At 46.1% G+C, this 17,792-nt stretch overlaps 1 protein-coding gene across 1 annotated transcript; it reads left to right on the top strand.

Annotated features, from left to right (window-relative positions):
- Window positions 1-1,453: 1,453 nt before the first annotated feature.
- ADSL (adenylosuccinate lyase) lies at window positions 1,454-17,036 on the top strand. Its single transcript, XM_055566684.1, has 13 exons — window positions 1,454-1,674; window positions 4,658-4,861; window positions 6,502-6,546; window positions 7,055-7,134; window positions 9,885-10,056; window positions 10,272-10,318; window positions 11,128-11,218; window positions 11,574-11,643; window positions 11,788-11,935; window positions 13,261-13,351; window positions 13,945-14,034; window positions 14,439-14,615; window positions 16,695-17,036. The coding sequence occupies exons 1-13, from the start codon at window positions 1,504-1,506 to the stop codon at window positions 16,779-16,781; spliced, it is 1,473 nt and encodes a 490-aa protein (XP_055422659.1). The 5' UTR covers window positions 1,454-1,503; the 3' UTR covers window positions 16,782-17,036.
- The last annotated feature ends 756 nt before the right edge of the window (window positions 17,037-17,792 follow it).

Genomic DNA, 17,792 nt, shown 5'->3' with positions numbered 1-17,792 from the left:
GACATGAAGGATCTATGGCATGAAGACCCTGAAGGAACGTGAGAGTCTGGGGGAAGAGGAAGGGCAATGTCAGGATCTAACTTGTATCTTGGTAACTGTAGGCCTTGTTTCCCTTTTGGGCTAGGCACCTCTGGACAGCATTCATTCACCCAGCGAACACTGAGCACCTATGCTATGTAAGGTCCTGTGCTGGATCCACCTGCCAGAGACACCAGGGACCAAGGCAGGCATGATCCCCGCCCGCACCAAGTTTGCCATGGATGGAAAAGGCCAACAGCACTGAACTCTGGTGAGAGTTACAAGAAGCCTATATGAAATCTGAGGTGGGAAGGGAGAACACTACAGGGGTGGGCCGTCCGTTTTTTAGTAAATCATGAAAAAAACAGCAGAAATGGAAAGGTGACAGAAGTTATTGTCAAAGATGAGATCTTGCAAATCTTGAGATTTAATCAGAACTTTTAATATCCCTTAAGTCTTACGGTTACTATGAAAGTGGCCACCTCAACCAACAAGCTGAGAATTCAAAATGGATGTCCCCTTATAGTGAGACACTCAAAAAGTAATTTCAAAGCAATATAGTAGCTGCTGCTGCTAAGTCGCTTCAGTCGTGTCTGACTCTGTGCGACCCCAGAGACAGCAGCCCACCAGGCTTCCCCTCCCTGGGATTCTCCAGGCAAGAACACTGGAGTGGGTTGCCATTTCCTTCTCCAACGCATGAAAGAGAAAAGTGAAAGCGAAGTCATTCAGTCGTGTCCGACTCTTTGCGACCCCATGGACTGCAGTCTACCAGGCTCCTCTATCTGTAGCACAAAGGAAAGAATACATTTGAATCTGATAAGAACTGGGAGCCTGGAGCCTGTCCCCTACACTTAACTCCTAGCTCTTGCCCTAACTCCTAGCTCGTGCCCTTCTATCCACACATGAGCTATCTCAAGACGGTCAACCTCCCCATGCCTGAAAAATGGGGATTAGAATAATGGCGGGCATTTATTGAGCACTTACTCCGCACTGGAGAGTAGTGTATTATTTAACAATACCTGAACAATTCAGGACCCTCACATGGATTTAATGAGATTACGTGGAGAAGGCAATGGCACCCCACTCCAGTACTCCTGCCTGGAGAATCCCATGGATGGAGGAGCCTGGTGGGCTGTAGTCCATGGGGTCGCTAAGAGTCGGACACGACTGAGCGACTTCACTTTCACTTTTCACTTTCATGCATCGGAGAAGGAAATGGCAACCCACTCCAGTGTTCTTGCCTGGAGAATCCCAGGGACGGGGGAGCCTCGTGGGTTGCCGTCTATGGGGTTGCACAGAGTCAGAAATGACTGAGGCGACTTAGCAGCAGCAGCAGCAGCAGCGAAGAGCCTAAACCCAGCAGCCTTGAAGGCTCGGGTCTCCCGGAAACCCCAGGGGTGGAACCAAGTGGAGGAAGTCCCGCCCTCAAACTTCCCCTTCCGCCCTCGCTGACCCTGTCAGCTTCGGCGGGGTCTAGAGCCCGGGATGGCCGCGGTTGGTGACCGTGGCGGGCGGGAGGCGGCCTGCGGGCATGACAGCTACCGTTCGCCGCTTGCTTCCCGTTATGCCAGCCCGGAGATGTGCTTCCTGTTTAGCGACAAGTACAAATTCCGGACCTGGCGGCAGCTCTGGCTGTGGCTGGCGGAGGCCGAGCAGGTAACGCACGTGCCAGTCTGGGACTTACAGCGCGGGCTGAGCCTCCCCCGGCAGCTGCCCCGCTATTTTCGGCCAGGTGTTCCCTTTCCGGAGGAACGGCCCCAGGAAGGCCAGGGCAGGAGGCCCAGCAGTCGCTCCCTGTTATCTCACATGTTTTAATGGTGGAGGATTGGAGGTGGACGGGGGGCGGCGAGAAGTCCATTTACCGTTTCCGGGAGTAAGTCTTGGCGGTTCCTGTAGGAGTGCACCGCTGAGTACTCCTTCCGTGCCGTTGTGCTGGCTTCTGTACACGTCTTTACCCGGTTAACCCAGAAAGACTTTGCAAACTAGGGGGAGGTTTCCCACGTTATAGAAGAGAAGACCAAGCCCCGATTATGTGCCATTGAGATATTTGCTTCTAACCATTATGACAGCCCACTCCAGTATTCTTGCCTAGAGAATCCGATGGAGAGAGCGGGCTATACAGTCCATGGAGTCGCCAAGAGTCGGAAATGACTGAAGCGAGTTAGCACTCTCGTATGAATAAAGGAACCCGGGTGTGAACCCGTGACCATGCAAAGCCTGACTGAACGCCCAGCCACCTCGCCCTCCACATGCCTCTGTGTAGTCAGAGAGCTGTCACTGCAAAATACACATTTCCTGGGCCATTGTTTCCTCTTCACTAGACTGCCTTTTTTTGTCTCTGGGGAGAGAGAATCAGGGTAGGGGGTTATTAGATGCCAGTTATGGGTTCTGAGAGCTTCATGTAGAGGTATTCTGCCGAGCGGTTTCAGAAATAGCCCCAGAAGTATCTTCACAGAAGCGCTGAAGGAAGCTGAGAGCGATCCAGAGAGCTATAAAGTTTCCGAGGAAAATGCCACAACAAGCAAGATGGCAGTCCTCTCCGAAATGACATTTAGTAACCTCAGAAACAATCTGAGTACCTACCTAGGACCAAGGCTTAGGGCCCCCGAACAGGAAACTTTCTTCCTAAATTTTACCCCCTTCCTATCACCTTGCTCAAGAAATAAAGTAGTACATGACACTAGCAGACACAATACTCTGTAATGGCTTATCTAGGAAAAGAATCTAAAAAAGTGGATGGATATATGATAACTGATTGATTTTGCTTTTCACCTGAAACTAACACATTCTTTTAAATCAACCATACTCCAATAAAAAAAATTTTTAATGCTAGCAGACATTTCTACAGTGCCTGCTATGTGTGCTAAGCAGTTTGAAGACCTTAAAAAATAATTTACTAATTCTCAAAACAATTCTTTATAAGTATGTGATTCCTGTTTTACAGAGGATAAAATGAAGGCACTGATTTCATAAACACAGAGCTCGGATAACAATAATAGATCAGGACATGAAGTGTGTTGTGGTTTGTTACCTATGGGGTCGCACAGAGTCAGACACGACTGAAGCGACTTAGCAGCAGCAGCATCTACTCTGTTTTCTGTTTTACTTGGTACTCCGTGTAGATGAGTCTGGTGCCAGTCACCATAGCTTGTAAGAACTTCAAGCTGGAATTTAAATGTAGAGTTGGTATGTATCCTTTCCTCTGCCCAGTCTACACATTGCCTGAAATGCATGCAATTTTGATATCTCCTGAGTCTGTATTATCTATTAGCTAGGGTGTCAAAATGAACAGCATGAAGTACATAATAATTTAATAGTTTGAAAAAAAAAAACTTGAGGAATGAGAGACTAGGGCAAGCGCAGAAAATTCGTCCGCCTTGGATTTTGAGAAGATGCGTTGCTTGGGGAGGAAGCAGTTTGACCACACTGCCCCCTGCTGTTCTGTTTTGGGAGGATCCCTACGATGTCTCCACTCAAAGACCCAAGGCAGCCTGGCCAGATGTAATGTGAAAGAGGAATTGAATTTTTACTAGTTTAAATGTAAATAGCCACATCTGACTAGATAAGTCTTAAGATGTGAGCTCCTTCTCAGGACCAGGTCTTGGGACTTTGAAGTAAGGTTTGGGTAAAATTCACCAATGTACATATTCAGCACTTGGCTCCAGGGTTCTGAGCTGCCTGTGGGCTGCCAGCTATTTTTTGTCAGCCTGATTTTATTCAGTGATGGATGAATGTAAGATGTTGATGTGTTTATTTTCTCATTAATATCTCCTGGAATTGCTTTCAGTTGCACTGAATTTGCAGCACATAATTTGTTGGCAGAGCTACTAACAGTGTTGCTAATTTCAGTTTCTCTGACTAAATCCATCTAGATCAGATATAAAGCTGTGGCCGGGATCCCACACTCTGGGCACTTAAGAACCGAGCACTAAAGAGCCTAAGCAATAAATACCACAAAGCCCTCCTTTCAGGGAGTCTATACATTCTAGAGAGGTGAGACAGGCTAAAAGATGTGTAAAAATGTCATATGGCAGTAAGTGCTCTAAATAAAACCAGGTTAAAGGGATAGCAAGTGACACCGAAGAAGGGTGTTTCACATTGATGTCAGGAAAGCCTCTCTGAGGAGATGGCATTTGAGCCCAGAGACCAGAACCTGTGAGGGAGTGAGCAGAGATGTCGGTGCAGAAGGAACAGAAATCAGGACTACGTTGTGTATATTGGAGTTTACTTAGAATATAACTTGCCATGATTCATTTAGAAAGTTTCCTGGGGACTTCCCTGGTGGTCCAGTGGATAAGAATCCACCTTCCATTGCAGGAGATGCAGGTTCGATCCATGGTCAGGGAGGTAAGATCCCACACGCAGCAGGGCAACTAAGCTTGAGCACTGCAACTACTGAGCCCGTGCCCTCAAAAAGAGCCCCCATGCCACAACAAAAGCCCAGCGCAGCCAGAATTTTTAAAAAGATAGTTGTCTCTTCCTCCCCATGTCCTTTTAGTTTAATTGCCCCAAATTTTAGTTTAAGAATTGGAAGGTAGGGCATAAACACTAACATGAATCAGTTTTCTTTTTTACTGTCATTTCCGTTCAAATGATGTGACATAAGAAGTTATTTCATTTTATTTTGCCTGTTCTGCAGACACTGGGTTTGCCTATCACAGATGAACAAATCCAGGAGATGAAATCAAACCTGGACAACATTGACTTCAAGATGGCAGCTGAAGAGGAGAAGCAGTTACGACATGATGTGATGGCCCACGTGCACACGTTTGCCCACTGCTGCCCCAAAGCTGCCGGCATTATCCATCTTGGCGCCACCTCCTGCTATGTGGGAGACAATACAGTAGGAGCCCATGCTGTTCTGTGTCCACTAGGACTCAGGCTTTATAATACCTTTCTACATTTTAATTGATTTTGTCCATTTTAGGAAGTGACTCCATAGGTCTTAGGATCTCAGCGCTCAGGAATTTTCTGCTTTTGGTATCCTTCCAGTCTAAACTGTAAGCCCCTAATGACCTCCATAAAATGATGTACAGATACTGCCTATATACATCAGTATGCTGGACATAGCTGAAAGCTTAGCATTTTAGTGGCCAAAGTACTTTTCCAAAGGGATTTTCTTTCCAAAGTCCTTTATAACTCTTCACTGTGACTTCTGAAAAGAAAAGGTAATTGCATTATGATTCTTAAATCCTTTAATTAGCAGAAGTGTCTCATAGTCAAACATGAAAAAGTAACAAGCAGGCATTTTCCTAAGAGTTTACTAGGTGAGCACTTCATATGTATTCATTTTTTCATCACAACAGGCATAATAGATGCTGTTGTCTCCATTTTTAAATAACTTTATTAAGGTATAATTTAATACCATAAATTCACCCATTTTAGATGGATAGTTCAGTGAGCTTTAGTAATTTATGCAACATTCAGTGATCCACATGCTAGTTTTAGAACAGACCCCTCATCCCAAGACGGTCTGTCTTGCTTGTTTGCCATCAGTCCCCACTCCTGCTTCCAGACCCAAACAACTGAGACCTACTTTTCGTGTCTATAGTTGTGTCTTCTCAAAATTTCATGTAAATGGATTCAGAATATATAGTCTTTGGCTCTGGCTTTATAATCCCCACCTCCACAGATGAGGAAACTTAAAGAGGTTGAAGAACTTGCCCAACCTGGAAAGTATACAGACCTGGGTAGAATGACTCCAAACCTCTGCCCTAGTCACAGTGTACCCGTGGGACTAGAAGTTAGAATCCAGATACACTTCCAGTTCAGAAAGAAGCCAGTAGTTTTTAAGTTGCCCCCACATAACTTTTTTTTGTCTAAAGTGGTACATAATTAAAGGCATCTGTGTATAATTAGTGAGTCAGATAATGGGAGAAGAGCAGTCCTCTAACTTGGAGTAGCCTTTTTAAAAGTATCCAGCGTGTAGTTGGGCTCAACAGTTACTGTCTCAAGCATGTGTTGGAGTTGCTTGCAACACGTACATCATCTCACTCCCCCAAGAACAGCGTTAAATTTCCTGAACCTAGATCCTTTAGTTCATGCCTTTTTTGTTGTTAGCAATGACAGACATGGAAAGAGAAGGGAGCAGAGACTAATGGAATGTGCCCTGTGGAGTCTTCTCAGAAACTTAAATGCTATTGTCTGGGAAGATATAAACCCTGTTGACCTGGACATCTTTGTCATATTCATGACAGGGCTGCCCCTTACCATTTTCCAGTTAAGTTAGATACCCCATAAATAGAGCTTTATAAGTATAAAGGCTTTGTGCTTATAGATCCTAGCAGTACTGCGCTCTCAGTTGGTAGGCTTTTAAGGCAGTAATCAGAAGAGTTCTGTTAGCAGCTTCTGACTTGCACAGTGTATTGCTGAAAGTAAGATAGGCAACTAGCTAAGAGGCCCAGATGTGATGACCATAAAGTGTTAGGTCATAACGTTTGGGCAAAGCTGATTAATGTAAGACCACTGCATTTTCCCTTGCAGGACCTGATTATTCTCAGAAATGCATTTGACCTGCTTTTGCCAAAGGTAAGAAGTTGACGAATTTCCTGCCAGTCCTAAGATTCCCTGTGACAAGAGATGGGCACCACCTTGAATAAATCAGCACAGTATAGATCTAAATAAGTTACTGTGTACTTAGATGAATGATCCTAGATCTGATCTCTAGAACTAATTGTCTCTTCTTGAATTAAAACACTATATGAGTTTGTGCTTTTAAAGCATAGCCTTTTAAGTGAGGCAAGTGTAACCAGCAGCATGTTGCTGGAATGTGTGGGTCAGATAATGAGTTTGTCTGTTTTTCTTCATGAGCATGCCAGTGGTGTTAAAACTATGCAGAAATAATTTGTGGCATTTTAGGTAGTCAACTCAGTTTTTGAATGTTGTTTGGTACTTTAAGATACAAAGATGGAAAAAGGTGGCCTCTGCCTTCTGTGAGCTAGAAGTGTAATTGTAGATGAATTTGTCTCCAGGTTTAGTTCCTGTTTATGCAGTGCTCAGCCTGAATTCACCTTTCTCCCACACCGTCTCCTTGCAGCTTGCCAGGGTGATCTCTCGGCTTGCCGACTTTGCCAAGGAACAAGCCGATCTCCCCACCTTAGGTTTCACACATTTCCAGTAAGTGAGAGGGTTACCTCTTGGGGGTTGGGCTTATTTATGGGCATTCAGCTTCCATTTATTCCTTCAGTTCTCCCTTCTTCATGGTAACCTTGAGGTTAAGAAAACTCAAAATATAAGCACTTGGGATGCCTATGAGGAATGAACCTTATACCTGCCTTAAAAGCTGTACTGCTGAGAGAGTAAATCTAATGGTTTGTTTCACTGAAAACTATGTATACAGTTATGTATTCAGAAAGTATTCTCTTTTTGTTGTTGCTGTTACTACTCTAACACTTCTGATATCCCCTTTGCCTACAGGGAGATCTTTTAGTGGTAGGGAGGAGGTTGGAAAGCAGATCTATTTAGGTCACAGGGCCTGATCCTTCCTTTCCCACTCCAGGAATCAGTGCTGGTTGGTAGAATCAGCCCAGGTGGTTCTCCAGATAGCTAGTTGGGGTAACTATGAAGGACCAGAGTTTAGGTGGGTACCTTCCTGTGGTGTGAGTGGGAAGGAGAGGGGCTCTCCCAGCCTTGTGCCCCAGGAAGGGGACACTCTTGATTGCTCCCTTCTTAGATCTGTTTCCACTCTGCCTCTCAAGAAGGTGTTCTTGATTCAGTGATTCCATTCTTGAGTATTTAGTGCAAGTAATCCAAATTATGGAAAAAGCTGTATGTACAAAGATCATTGTTATAATATTATTTATGATGGTAGCCTTGGAAACAATCTATAAATGTCTAAGAATAAGAGAATACTTAAATAAGACTGTAGTATATACATAGGTTAGAATAATACACAGCCAGGAAAATGATGCTTGTTAGATTAATAAGGCATGGGAGTGCGCGTACGTCAGTGTGGGGAAAAGGCGGCATGTGCGTTGCACAGAGATTGGAAGGTGCACCAAGTGTAAATGCTGGTTACTCTGGCCTTTTTTTTTAAATGTGCAAGCATTTTTATAATTACAAAGTAAAACCCTTTTTTAAAGCCGATGATGTCATTTTTGGATTGCTAGTGGCAGGTTTCAAGTGATGATATTTGAGTCGTGGTGTATTGGCATCTGCCTTATGTTTTGATGGGGTAGGTATTGCTATGGCAACAAGGATATCATCTCCTGTAGCTTAGGAAAGCCTGTTGAGTTGAATGTAACCTTCCTTAAAATTAGGGCCTACATTATTGGTTGCAGAAACCAGAAGGCTTTGTTCACGTGAGGGGGTTGTTGCTCCATGTTTGTGGCTGAGCCGTGGCAAAGGTTGCCCTCCGTGCTGGCTCCCTCCACACCTGGCACCCCCTGTGTTGCAGGCCTTCCTCGGCGTCCGCTAGGGAGTATTCCGGGAGTACAGCCGGGCCAGCATTCCTTTGGGGACGGTGGAACGAGAGGTGTCTGCTGCCACAGTTGGCAGGTGTTAGGAACTCAGAAGATGGTACTGATGCAGAGATCTCACCGCAGAATGGATCAGTCCCTGCAATTAAAAAGAAACAGCTTTATTGAGATACAACTGATGTACCATAAAATTCACCCATTTTTTGTATTTTTACAGAGTTTATGCAGTCATTACCAGTGTGTAATTTCAGAATATTTTCATCACCCTTTAGGAGTCCCTCCCATCTCCCCATTCCCTATCTCCTGGCAACCACAAATCTGTTTTCTGTTTGTGGATTTGTCTCTTGAACACTTCAATCAAGTAGAATCGTGCAGTACTCATCTCCTTGTGACTGGCTTCATTTCACTTAACATGGCATTTTCAGTGTTCATCCATGTTGTAGCATGCGTCATTACTTACTGTGTTTTACCGCCAAATAACATACCATTATGTGGATACGCTACCTTTTATCTGTTCACCAGTTGCTGGACATTTGGATTGTTCCTGCTCTGTTGCTGTTGGGGTAAGGCTGCTATGAATAGGTGCATGCAAATTTCTTTTCTTTATTATACCAATAATCTATTTAAGGAAAACTACCTAAAGATTAATTGGGGATTATGTGTCTGCTTTGGACATTCTTAGTGGGGGGCCTTCCTGTCGCCAGCTGTCAGTATCATTCGCCTAATAGAGAAGGTTAGGTAATCTGTTAGAACTCTGGCTTTATTATAGTTTATTCATAATCACGTTTTATGTTATAAACAGACCTGCTGTTGGCTGGCTTTGATTTAGACTGAAGACAAAGCCATTAGCTGTTCAGTTAGAGTCCTCTGATTGTGCGTGTTTCCAGGTGGTTCTCTGCGGCTCAGCTCAGTCTTCATCGGGTCTCGACTCTTTCCAAAGTCCTTTCTTTCCTGCCGGTCTAGAGTTACGGTCTCCAGTGTCCTCGTTTTACTTTTTGATAGCATTTTAAAAATGAGCAGTTATCTTGCTTGTTTACTTTTTTACTCTACAGTCTGAGCTCCACTGGACAGGGACTTGGTCTGTTCTGTTCTTTGTTGTATTTCCAATACCAGCAACACATTAGATGCTTGGCAAGTGTTTGTTATGTGTGTATTTCTTGCCAAGATCTAGGGACAAACAAAGCAGACATTGTCTCTGCCCTTATAGTGCCTCTTGATGAAGCGAGAGTTATGCTAGTGGCCCTTTAGTTTTATAACCTTTGAATACTTACAAATGACGTTGAATCTGCTTAACTAGTATTTGCTTAAGCTTTTTAGCTCTTGTTTTGTCTTCACTTTAATTCTTTCCCTTCCCAGGGGTAACAGTGATTATTAGAAGAAGCAACGAAGGTTTTATGAAACAAGTCATTGGTTTGAGACTTCTGTGTGTTCTCTTTGGGTTGTGTTCAGGCCTGCTCAGCTGACCACAGTTGGGAAACGTTGCTGTCTCTGGATTCAGGATCTGTGCATGGATCTCCAGAACCTGAAACGTGTCCGGGATGAGCTGCGCTTCCGAGGCGTGAAGGGTACCACTGGCACCCAGGCCAGCTTCCTGCAGCTCTTCGAGGGAGATGACCAAAAGGTGTGCTTTGAGAGTGACCTGGGTGAGGCAGACCCAACCGTGGGAGCGCCAGAAACAAAGCTGACCCCCAGGATGGTGGGAGCGATGGATCTTGGGGTGGGTACAGTCTTGACTGGAAGGGTACTGAAAGCATAAACCTGGGCAGGATGACGTGTCATGATGTTTTCCTACTAGACATGCCTGGATTTCTATGGGGATGTCTTTTTTTTCCCAAGGTAGAACAGCTTGACAAGATGGTGACAGAAAAGGCAGGATTCAAGAGGTAGGTGAGTGGGGAAAGTGTCGGCCTCCCTGTTAGGTAATAAAAGGCAATATCCCTCCAGATTTGGCCTTAGCTATTTGTTTCTTTTCTGTGTCTTTCCACCCATTTCCTTCTATTTCTGGTGTGGTTTTGTTTCCTGGATTCTATTATATTCCTTATAATTTTTAAGAAAAAAGGGAGCTGTTTAGCTGTGAGTTCAGGAGAATAGCCTTACCTGTGTTGTTTTGGTTTTGTTTTTACTAAAGGCCTCTGACAGGTTGGTCTCAGTCTGTCTATTTGCTTCAAGGGCCCCCAGGCTCCCCTGTGGTTCCTTGTTTTTGTTGTTGTTTTTATGTAAAATATTTCTTTCTTTCTTTATTTGGCTGCAATGGGTCTTACTTGAGTCATGTGAACTCTTAATTGTGATATGTGGGATCTGGTTCCCTGACCAGGGATCGAACCCGGGCCCCCTGGATTGGGAGCACAGAGTCTTAGCCAGTGGACCACGAGGGAAGTTGTCCCTCACCCCTCACCCGTCACCCCCCACCCCCCACGTTGGCTCCTTGTTTCAGGCACTTCACTGGGCTGCAGCAGAACAGAGGCTTGCTGGACTGTGTCCTCCTTGGGTCGGGGCGGCCGCCTGGGTTTAGTAAAAACTGTGGTGGGGAAGTGCAGTTTCTTCCTGGAGCCACTAATCAGCGCAGTCCTGGACTCCGTGCAACTTAACACCTCAGTGAGACCAGCCTTTGCTTGGGCTCTGCGTTGGCTCACTTGTCTGACAGTTACATTTTGAAATATTTTCACTTAAAGCTCTTTCTATTTATTTCTAGGGCTTTTATCATCACAGGGCAGACCTATACACGAAAAGTAGATATTGAGGTGCTCTCTGTGCTGGCTAGCTTGGGGGCATCGGTGCACAAGGTAAGTGGAGGCAGCGGTGGGTAGTCAGCACCACAGACTGACCCCCAGCCTCAGGCCCTGACTTCATTGTGCTCTCAAGAGATGTCAGATAGTGCTGTTAGTAATTTGGGTCTGTCAGGGGAGCCTCTTAAGTGAAGGTGTGTGAAAAAGAAGGATTGGTTCCTGCATTCCCCTTAAGTTCATCTTGCCACGGTCTGCCCGTGATGTCTTAAGTGGTGTTTCACCAGAACATTCCCGTGCTGACGGTCAGCTCGGTGGCAGCACCCAAAGCACTCACCTCCTCCATCAGTCTAGCCCCTGCCTGGGCCCCCGAGCACTGAGAATGTGGGTGACGCCTGGCCCCTGCTTCCCTCAGGTTTGTACCGACATACGACTCCTGGCAAACCTCAAGGAGATGGAGGAGCCCTTTGAAAAACAGCAGATCGGTGAGTGTCGTGTGGAGACCTACGAACACCGGGAGATACGGCGGGTTTGTGGGCGTGTGTGAGCAGTTCAGCCAGCAGCCTGCTCGGCCTCCCACTGTTCCCTGAGGTCTTCCTGCCTTTGCTTCTTGTCCTTTACACGGGCAGGCTCAAGTGCAATGCCATACAAGCGGAACCCTATGCGCTCAGAGCGGTGCTGCAGCCTGGCCCGGCACCTGATGGCCCTTGTCATGGACCCCCTGCAGACGGCATCTGTGCAGTGGTTTGAACGCACACTCGATGACAGTGCCAACCGGTCAGTGAAAGGGGCATCACACACGGCATGTTGTAGGAGGGCACAGAGGGGCCTGGAGCAACAGGACTACAGAGCATCCCTGTATTCCCTCCTCGTCCATAGGAGCCTGGAGTCTTAACAGGGAGGCAGGAACGCGGTACACTGTGATGCGTGTTAGAATATGTACAGGGTGTCCTTGCGGGGGTAAAGACGGGATTGGGAGGGGTCGAGGGAAGCTTCACAAGGAGGCAGTGCTGTGGGCGGAAGAAGTCCAGGCGTTTAACCTGTGAGACAAATCAGAAGCATGATGAAGCACAGAGGCAGGACAAAGAATGGTTTGCAGAGGTAGTTACTGGTAGTCAGGTAGCCCTGGAGAATGAAGTCCGTGGCAAGAAATGAGGTGGGAATGCTTGTGGAAAGTAGCCCTTTATGAAGGGCCTTCTGGGCCCTGAAAACAAGGGTAGATGTTGTTCTGATGGCGGGTGGTGTCAGCTGTGGTGTCTTGGCACAGTGACCTCTTGATTAGGTCCAAGATGGGTCAGGAGTAATTAGTAGTTACTAATAAGGTACCAGCATGCACATGACTTTCTACTTTATGTATATACTTATTTGAAAGCAGATTCACTCTCATTTGCTTGTACTCTGCTGGAATTTCTTGAGAGGAAATGATCAGTAGTTAAAGCCAACTCTCTGGATTGTGTTCATAATCCAGGATTTATGGAAATAAAACATGTGAACTCATTCAGAAGTCAGACATTGACTGTATTTTAGCAAACTGTGACCCAGTCATCTGTGCCCAACTAAAACACCCTGCAACATTTTGGAGAATCAGTTATAAGACAGGATGCTGGTCAGAACAAGTTAGGAGGCTGCTTTAAAAACCCACGCCCACGCTGGCATGGCGGCAGTGTGACTGGAGAGGATGTGGATATAAATTGATGTCACAGGGACTGGCCTGGGCAGGTGGCTGGAGTGGGGGTTTAGATGGTGATGGTGTGCTGGTGCCATTTCCTGAGGCAGGAGCTACAGGAGAGGAAGAGTAGGGTGAGGAGCTGAGCAGGAGGCAGTGGAGAAGCATCTGCATTCAGTCCTGGGCTTGCGGAACCTACCGATGAGCCAGGTGGAACTCTCCAAATAGGTGTATGGCCTGGTGCCTGGGCAGGTGGTCTGGGCAAGAGGTGGTAGATTCAAGGGTCATCAGGATATTGAGGCTGTTGAAGGGAATTGTCCAAGTGGCACATCTGGCATGAAACGTCAGTAGGGCAGCTCCTTGAGACACACCCTGCGTTTCACGGAAATTGTTATTTGTTTTAAGCGATAACTGAATTGGCTGTTTGTTTTTCTAGACGTATCTCTTTGGCGGAAGCATTTCTCACTGCAGATACTGTACTGAATACGTTGCAGAACATTTCTGAAGGATTGGTGGTATACCCCAAAGTAAGAGGCCTCGCTGAAAAGCACAGTATTCAGGAGGGGTTGGAGTGTGGCAGGGAGTGGGGCCTTGTGCTCTGGAGTGAGCGTGTTGGAGCAGCGCTTCCCAACCAGAGCTCACTCTCCACGTTGTGACATGAGCTCTCAGGAACAAGTCTGTGGAATTCGCAGACCGGTTCATAGAGCAGGGAAGAGGCAGCACTTTGAATTGGCTGAAACTCTGCCACCCTGAGTCATCAGCTCTGCTGTTGCTGGCGCGGTAGGCGGTTCCACTGGCCCATTCGTAGGTGCCTGCGGCGGATGGCTTTGTTTCCATTCTGTACTCAGCTCCTGAAGTCAGGCCCCGAACTGGAGCAAACTTGAGGTTTGAGGAATTTTTCTGATGAAGTCAGTATCCCTTTTTAAAATCAGAATAATACTCTGGAGTATGAGAAGACTTAAAAAATACAGTATAGAATAAGACAAATTCCTCTACCCTCTTTCTTCGTGGACATGGGAGAACACGTCTCCACCGTGCATGATTTTGGTTGTAGTTTACGTATTACTGTGTGTACGACTTTGTAACCTGAGGCATCCTTCTTGGCACTTCACTCTTCCAGGTCATTGAGCGGCGCATTCAGCAGGAGCTGCCTTTCATGGCCACAGAGAACATCATCATGGCCATGGTGAAAGCCGGGGGTGACCGCCAGGTGTGTGGCCCTTGTGCTCCTGCATAAATTGAAAGCACTGCACCTTTGGTCCTGCTCTCCTCCCTGAAGAAGGGTGGACGAAGGTGTTTCTGTCCTTCGCTTCAGTCGTGGCATTGGTGCAGAACAGTGACAACAGGCTGTCACAGCACAGGCTTATCTTTGGAGGGTGATGGTGGTGAAATCAGTTAATTAAAAAGTGACTTGCTTAATCACTTGTAGAAAGAGTCTGCTTTCAGTGAAGAAATTAGGTTTTAGATTCCATGGGAAATGCCAGGAACTGGGCAGGACATAAGAGCAGATGGTTCATGAAGCTTTAGAAGAGGCCTTTGTAGCACCAGCCATAAACAGCGTCAACGTTCAAATGCCGACTGTTAGTGAGACCCCAGTGCCTCCTGTCTTCCCAGGATTGCCATGAGAAAATCAGAGTGCTCTCGCAGCAGGCAGCTGCCGTGGTCAAGCAGGAAGGGGGTGACAATGACCTCATCGAGCGCATCCAGGCTGACGCCTACTTCAGTCCAATCCACTCCCAGTTGGACCATTTGCTGGACCCTTCTTCTTTCATTGGCCGTGCATCTCAGCAGGTAGGCATCAGAACGTTTCTGTGGGGCTGCAGTCCTCCCCAGACACGCTCTGTTTACACCGCTGGGCTGCAGAGCCTACAGTACAATCTATGTTTCTGCTTCATAGGAGGTATGATGAGAATGGGGCTAGTTAGAATTCAGGGCAGGTTGCTGCCTAAAACTTAAAGTGAAAGTCACTCATTTATGTCCGATTCTTTACAACCCAATGGACGAAACAGTCCATGGAGTTCTCCGGGCCAAAATACTGGAGGCGGGTATCTTTTCCCTTCTCCAGGGGATCTTCCCAACCCAGGGATGGAACCCAGGTCTCCTGCATAGCAGGCGGATTCTTTACCAGCTAAGCCACAGGGCAATCTAAAACTTAAAAAATTGGTTATTTTGAGAATGCCTTAAGTTCATTCCTCCCTGAGGATTTCTCTGAATTCTGCTTTGGTCTGGAGCCTGGGGTGTGATGGAAAAGATTGGGTTTTACTGTCAGGTAGCTCCGGGTTTGGGCTTCCTGGGTAGCTCAGCTGGTAAAGAATTCGCCTGCAATGAAGGAGACCCTGGTTGGATTCCTGGGTCAGGAAGTTCCCCTGGAGAAGGGATAGGCTACCCACTCCAGTATTCTTGGGCTTCCCTGGTGGCTCAGATAGTAAAAAATCCACTTGCAATGCGGGAGACCTGGGTTCCATCCCTGGGTTGGGAAGATCCCCTGGAGGAAGGCATACAAACCCACTCCAGTATTCTTGCCTGGAAAATCCCCATGGACAGAGGAGCCTGGCGGGCTACAGTCCATGGGGTCACAAAGAGTTGGACATGACTGAGCAACTAAGCACAGCACAGTAGCAGCTCCGGGCTCAGTCTTGACTTCCTGCTTTTACTGGCCGATGGGATAGAGGTACATATCTCAGAGTGTGGACTGAAAGGCCTCGCTTGGTGCATAGTAAGTACTCAGTAAACATTTGTCACTTTTCCTCATGGCCTTTTGAAGATTACAAGGGCTAATTCAAAAATATTCATTGAGTGCAGACTAGGTGCTCAGATTGTGTTTGGGTGCTGTGTTTAATTCTGGTGCTTTAAAGATGACTAGATAATCCTTATCTTCAGGGAACTCAAAACTTAACGATAAAGGCTTGTAAATAGGTCAGTGTGATATCTAGTACATGCAAGAATTGAGGGAAGCACACCTTTTTTAGGATCACTAAAGAGACAACCCTAGGGTAGTAGAAGTTGGAAAAGACTTCTCAGAAGACATGATATCTGAGCTGAATCTTAGGGACAAGTAGGAGTTACTTGTAGGGAACACCAGGATGTGAAGGGACGACAGATGCGTGGGTGTCCAACATGGGAGAGAGTTGCCAGATTGTCAGGTGCCCCCAAAGTAGCTAGGATTAATGTAGAAGACAGATGGGAACCTGTCATTTATATCTGAGACACTCTGATGGACTGGATTTGAAGGACTTAAACTGGAGGTGAGAAGACCAATAAGGAGGCTGCTGCAATGGGTGAGCAGTTGGTGACGAGGGCTCCGAGCCAAGGCTGGGGTAGACAGACGCACGCAGGGCGCAGGTCCAAGGGCTGTTACGGCAGGTTAGTCACTTGGAAGCTGGGTGAAGGGGAGGAAGGAAGAAGCATGACGATTTTAGCTTTGGTGATGGGTGGGGAGTGGTGAGACCAACAGAAAGGGTACAGCTGGCTGGTTTGGGTGGGCAGCAGCCTGGTGGGGCAAGCTGCCTGTGTTTAGGGAGAGATTTCTGCAGGGAGTTGAGAAAAATAGAAGCTCAGTGGCTTGTTATCCATGACACCCATGCATCTGTCGTCCCTTCACATGCTGGTGTTCCCTACAGGTAACTCCTACTTGTCCCTAAGATTCAGCTCAGATATCATGTCTTCTGAGAAGTCTTTTCCAACTTCTACTACCCTAGGGTTGTCTCTTTAGTGATCCTAAAAAAGGTGTGCTTCCCTCAAACATAAAAGTAGCATAAAAGTTTGTCCAAGTAAGTCTCTGTGTTATGAAGTGACATTGAAAAAAGGATTCTCAGATTTCTCAAATTTTAACATTTTCTTCTGTCTTGCATTTGCTTTCCTCTTTGACAGGTACAGAGATTCTTAGAAGAGGAGGTGTGTCCCCTGTTAAAACCATATGAAAGTGTGATGAAGGTGAAGGCAGAATTACGTCTGTAGAGTTGGAAGAGAATTAAACTAAAACCATTGTTGGCTCTGTTAACTTTTATTGCCGAGTCATAAAAACTATTACTCTAGTGCCATGTTTTATTTCAGGAACTGTTACCATAAATTAATACGGCACTTTTTTTCTTTCCATGGTGCTTTCACATTTCTTACATTTGCAATGCAGAAATAAATTGCATTGTAGTTGGACTCTGTTTTTCACAGCAACACAAGTTTGCATAATAAATGTAGCTCATAGTTTGCACTCTACTCTTTGAAGGCACATTTTCCAACTAGTCTAATCCTTTTTACATGTTCACTTGATTGCAACATAGTGAACAAATTCTTGGTCCTCTCTTCTGAAAGTGAGTTTTATCTGGGCCTTGCAAAATAATCTGGATTCAGTGATTCATTATGGTCACATACCTACATTTCAGTTGTATTTGATGAGAATAAGTAATGCAATTTAGAGCTGCAATAAATTGTCAAAGAAACTGATGTGATCTTCAGGCTGACTCAGCTGAAGTTGTGCCCAGCTTCATTTGCTCTTTGGATAGGGCTGTCTGTCAAGGAAATGCTAACTGGATGTATTGATCTCATCGAGGCATTTGACGGTCTCTGATCCTGACAGCTGACTGAACCAGCTGCTGTCAGAGGTGAGAGGGAGTGGACGATCACCCCCCTGGAAGGAAAGCACTATTGTTACGCCATAGGCTTCTCTCCTGGGCCCTGCCTCATTCTGCATATTTTTCCAGCAGAGATGAAAAGGAAGAAAGCTTATTTCTCAGGTTTGCAGATGACACAAAACTAGGACAGTTAACCAAGGCGTTTATTTGGTAAGATAATTAAGATGTCATCCAAAGAAAATAGATTAACCAGAAGTGGTTGCCAGTGAGATCAGAGTTTTAGGGTATGTTGATGGTAGTGGTATCGGGCGAAGCCAGTAGTCTCCGTATTCCAGGCTCATGGCGTTGTGATGAGACACTCATGGGGTGTCTCAGTTTCAGACACCCCATCTGAGGAACG

Source organism: Bubalus kerabau, chromosome 1 (genome assembly GCF_029407905.1).
Source record: "Bubalus kerabau isolate K-KA32 ecotype Philippines breed swamp buffalo chromosome 1, PCC_UOA_SB_1v2, whole genome shotgun sequence".
Classification (NCBI taxonomy): domain Eukaryota; kingdom Metazoa; phylum Chordata; class Mammalia; order Artiodactyla; family Bovidae; genus Bubalus; species Bubalus kerabau.
The sequence above is the reverse complement of the archived record's forward strand: the minus strand, read 5'-3'. Positions and strand labels throughout refer to the sequence as shown.

Bases quoted from the DNA above. Each gene is read 5' to 3' on its own strand.
- ADSL (XM_055566684.1), top strand. From the start codon at position 1,504: ATGGCCGCGGTTGGTGACCGTGGCGGGCGGGAGGCGGCCTGCGGGCAT. The intron at 1,675-4,657 runs GTAACGCACGTG...CCTGTTCTGCAG, and splicing joins GGCTGGCGGAGGCCGAGCAG to ACACTGGGTTTGCCTATCAC. The intron at 13,352-13,944 runs GTAAGAGGCCTC...TCACTCTTCCAG, and splicing joins GATTGGTGGTATACCCCAAA to GTCATTGAGCGGCGCATTCA.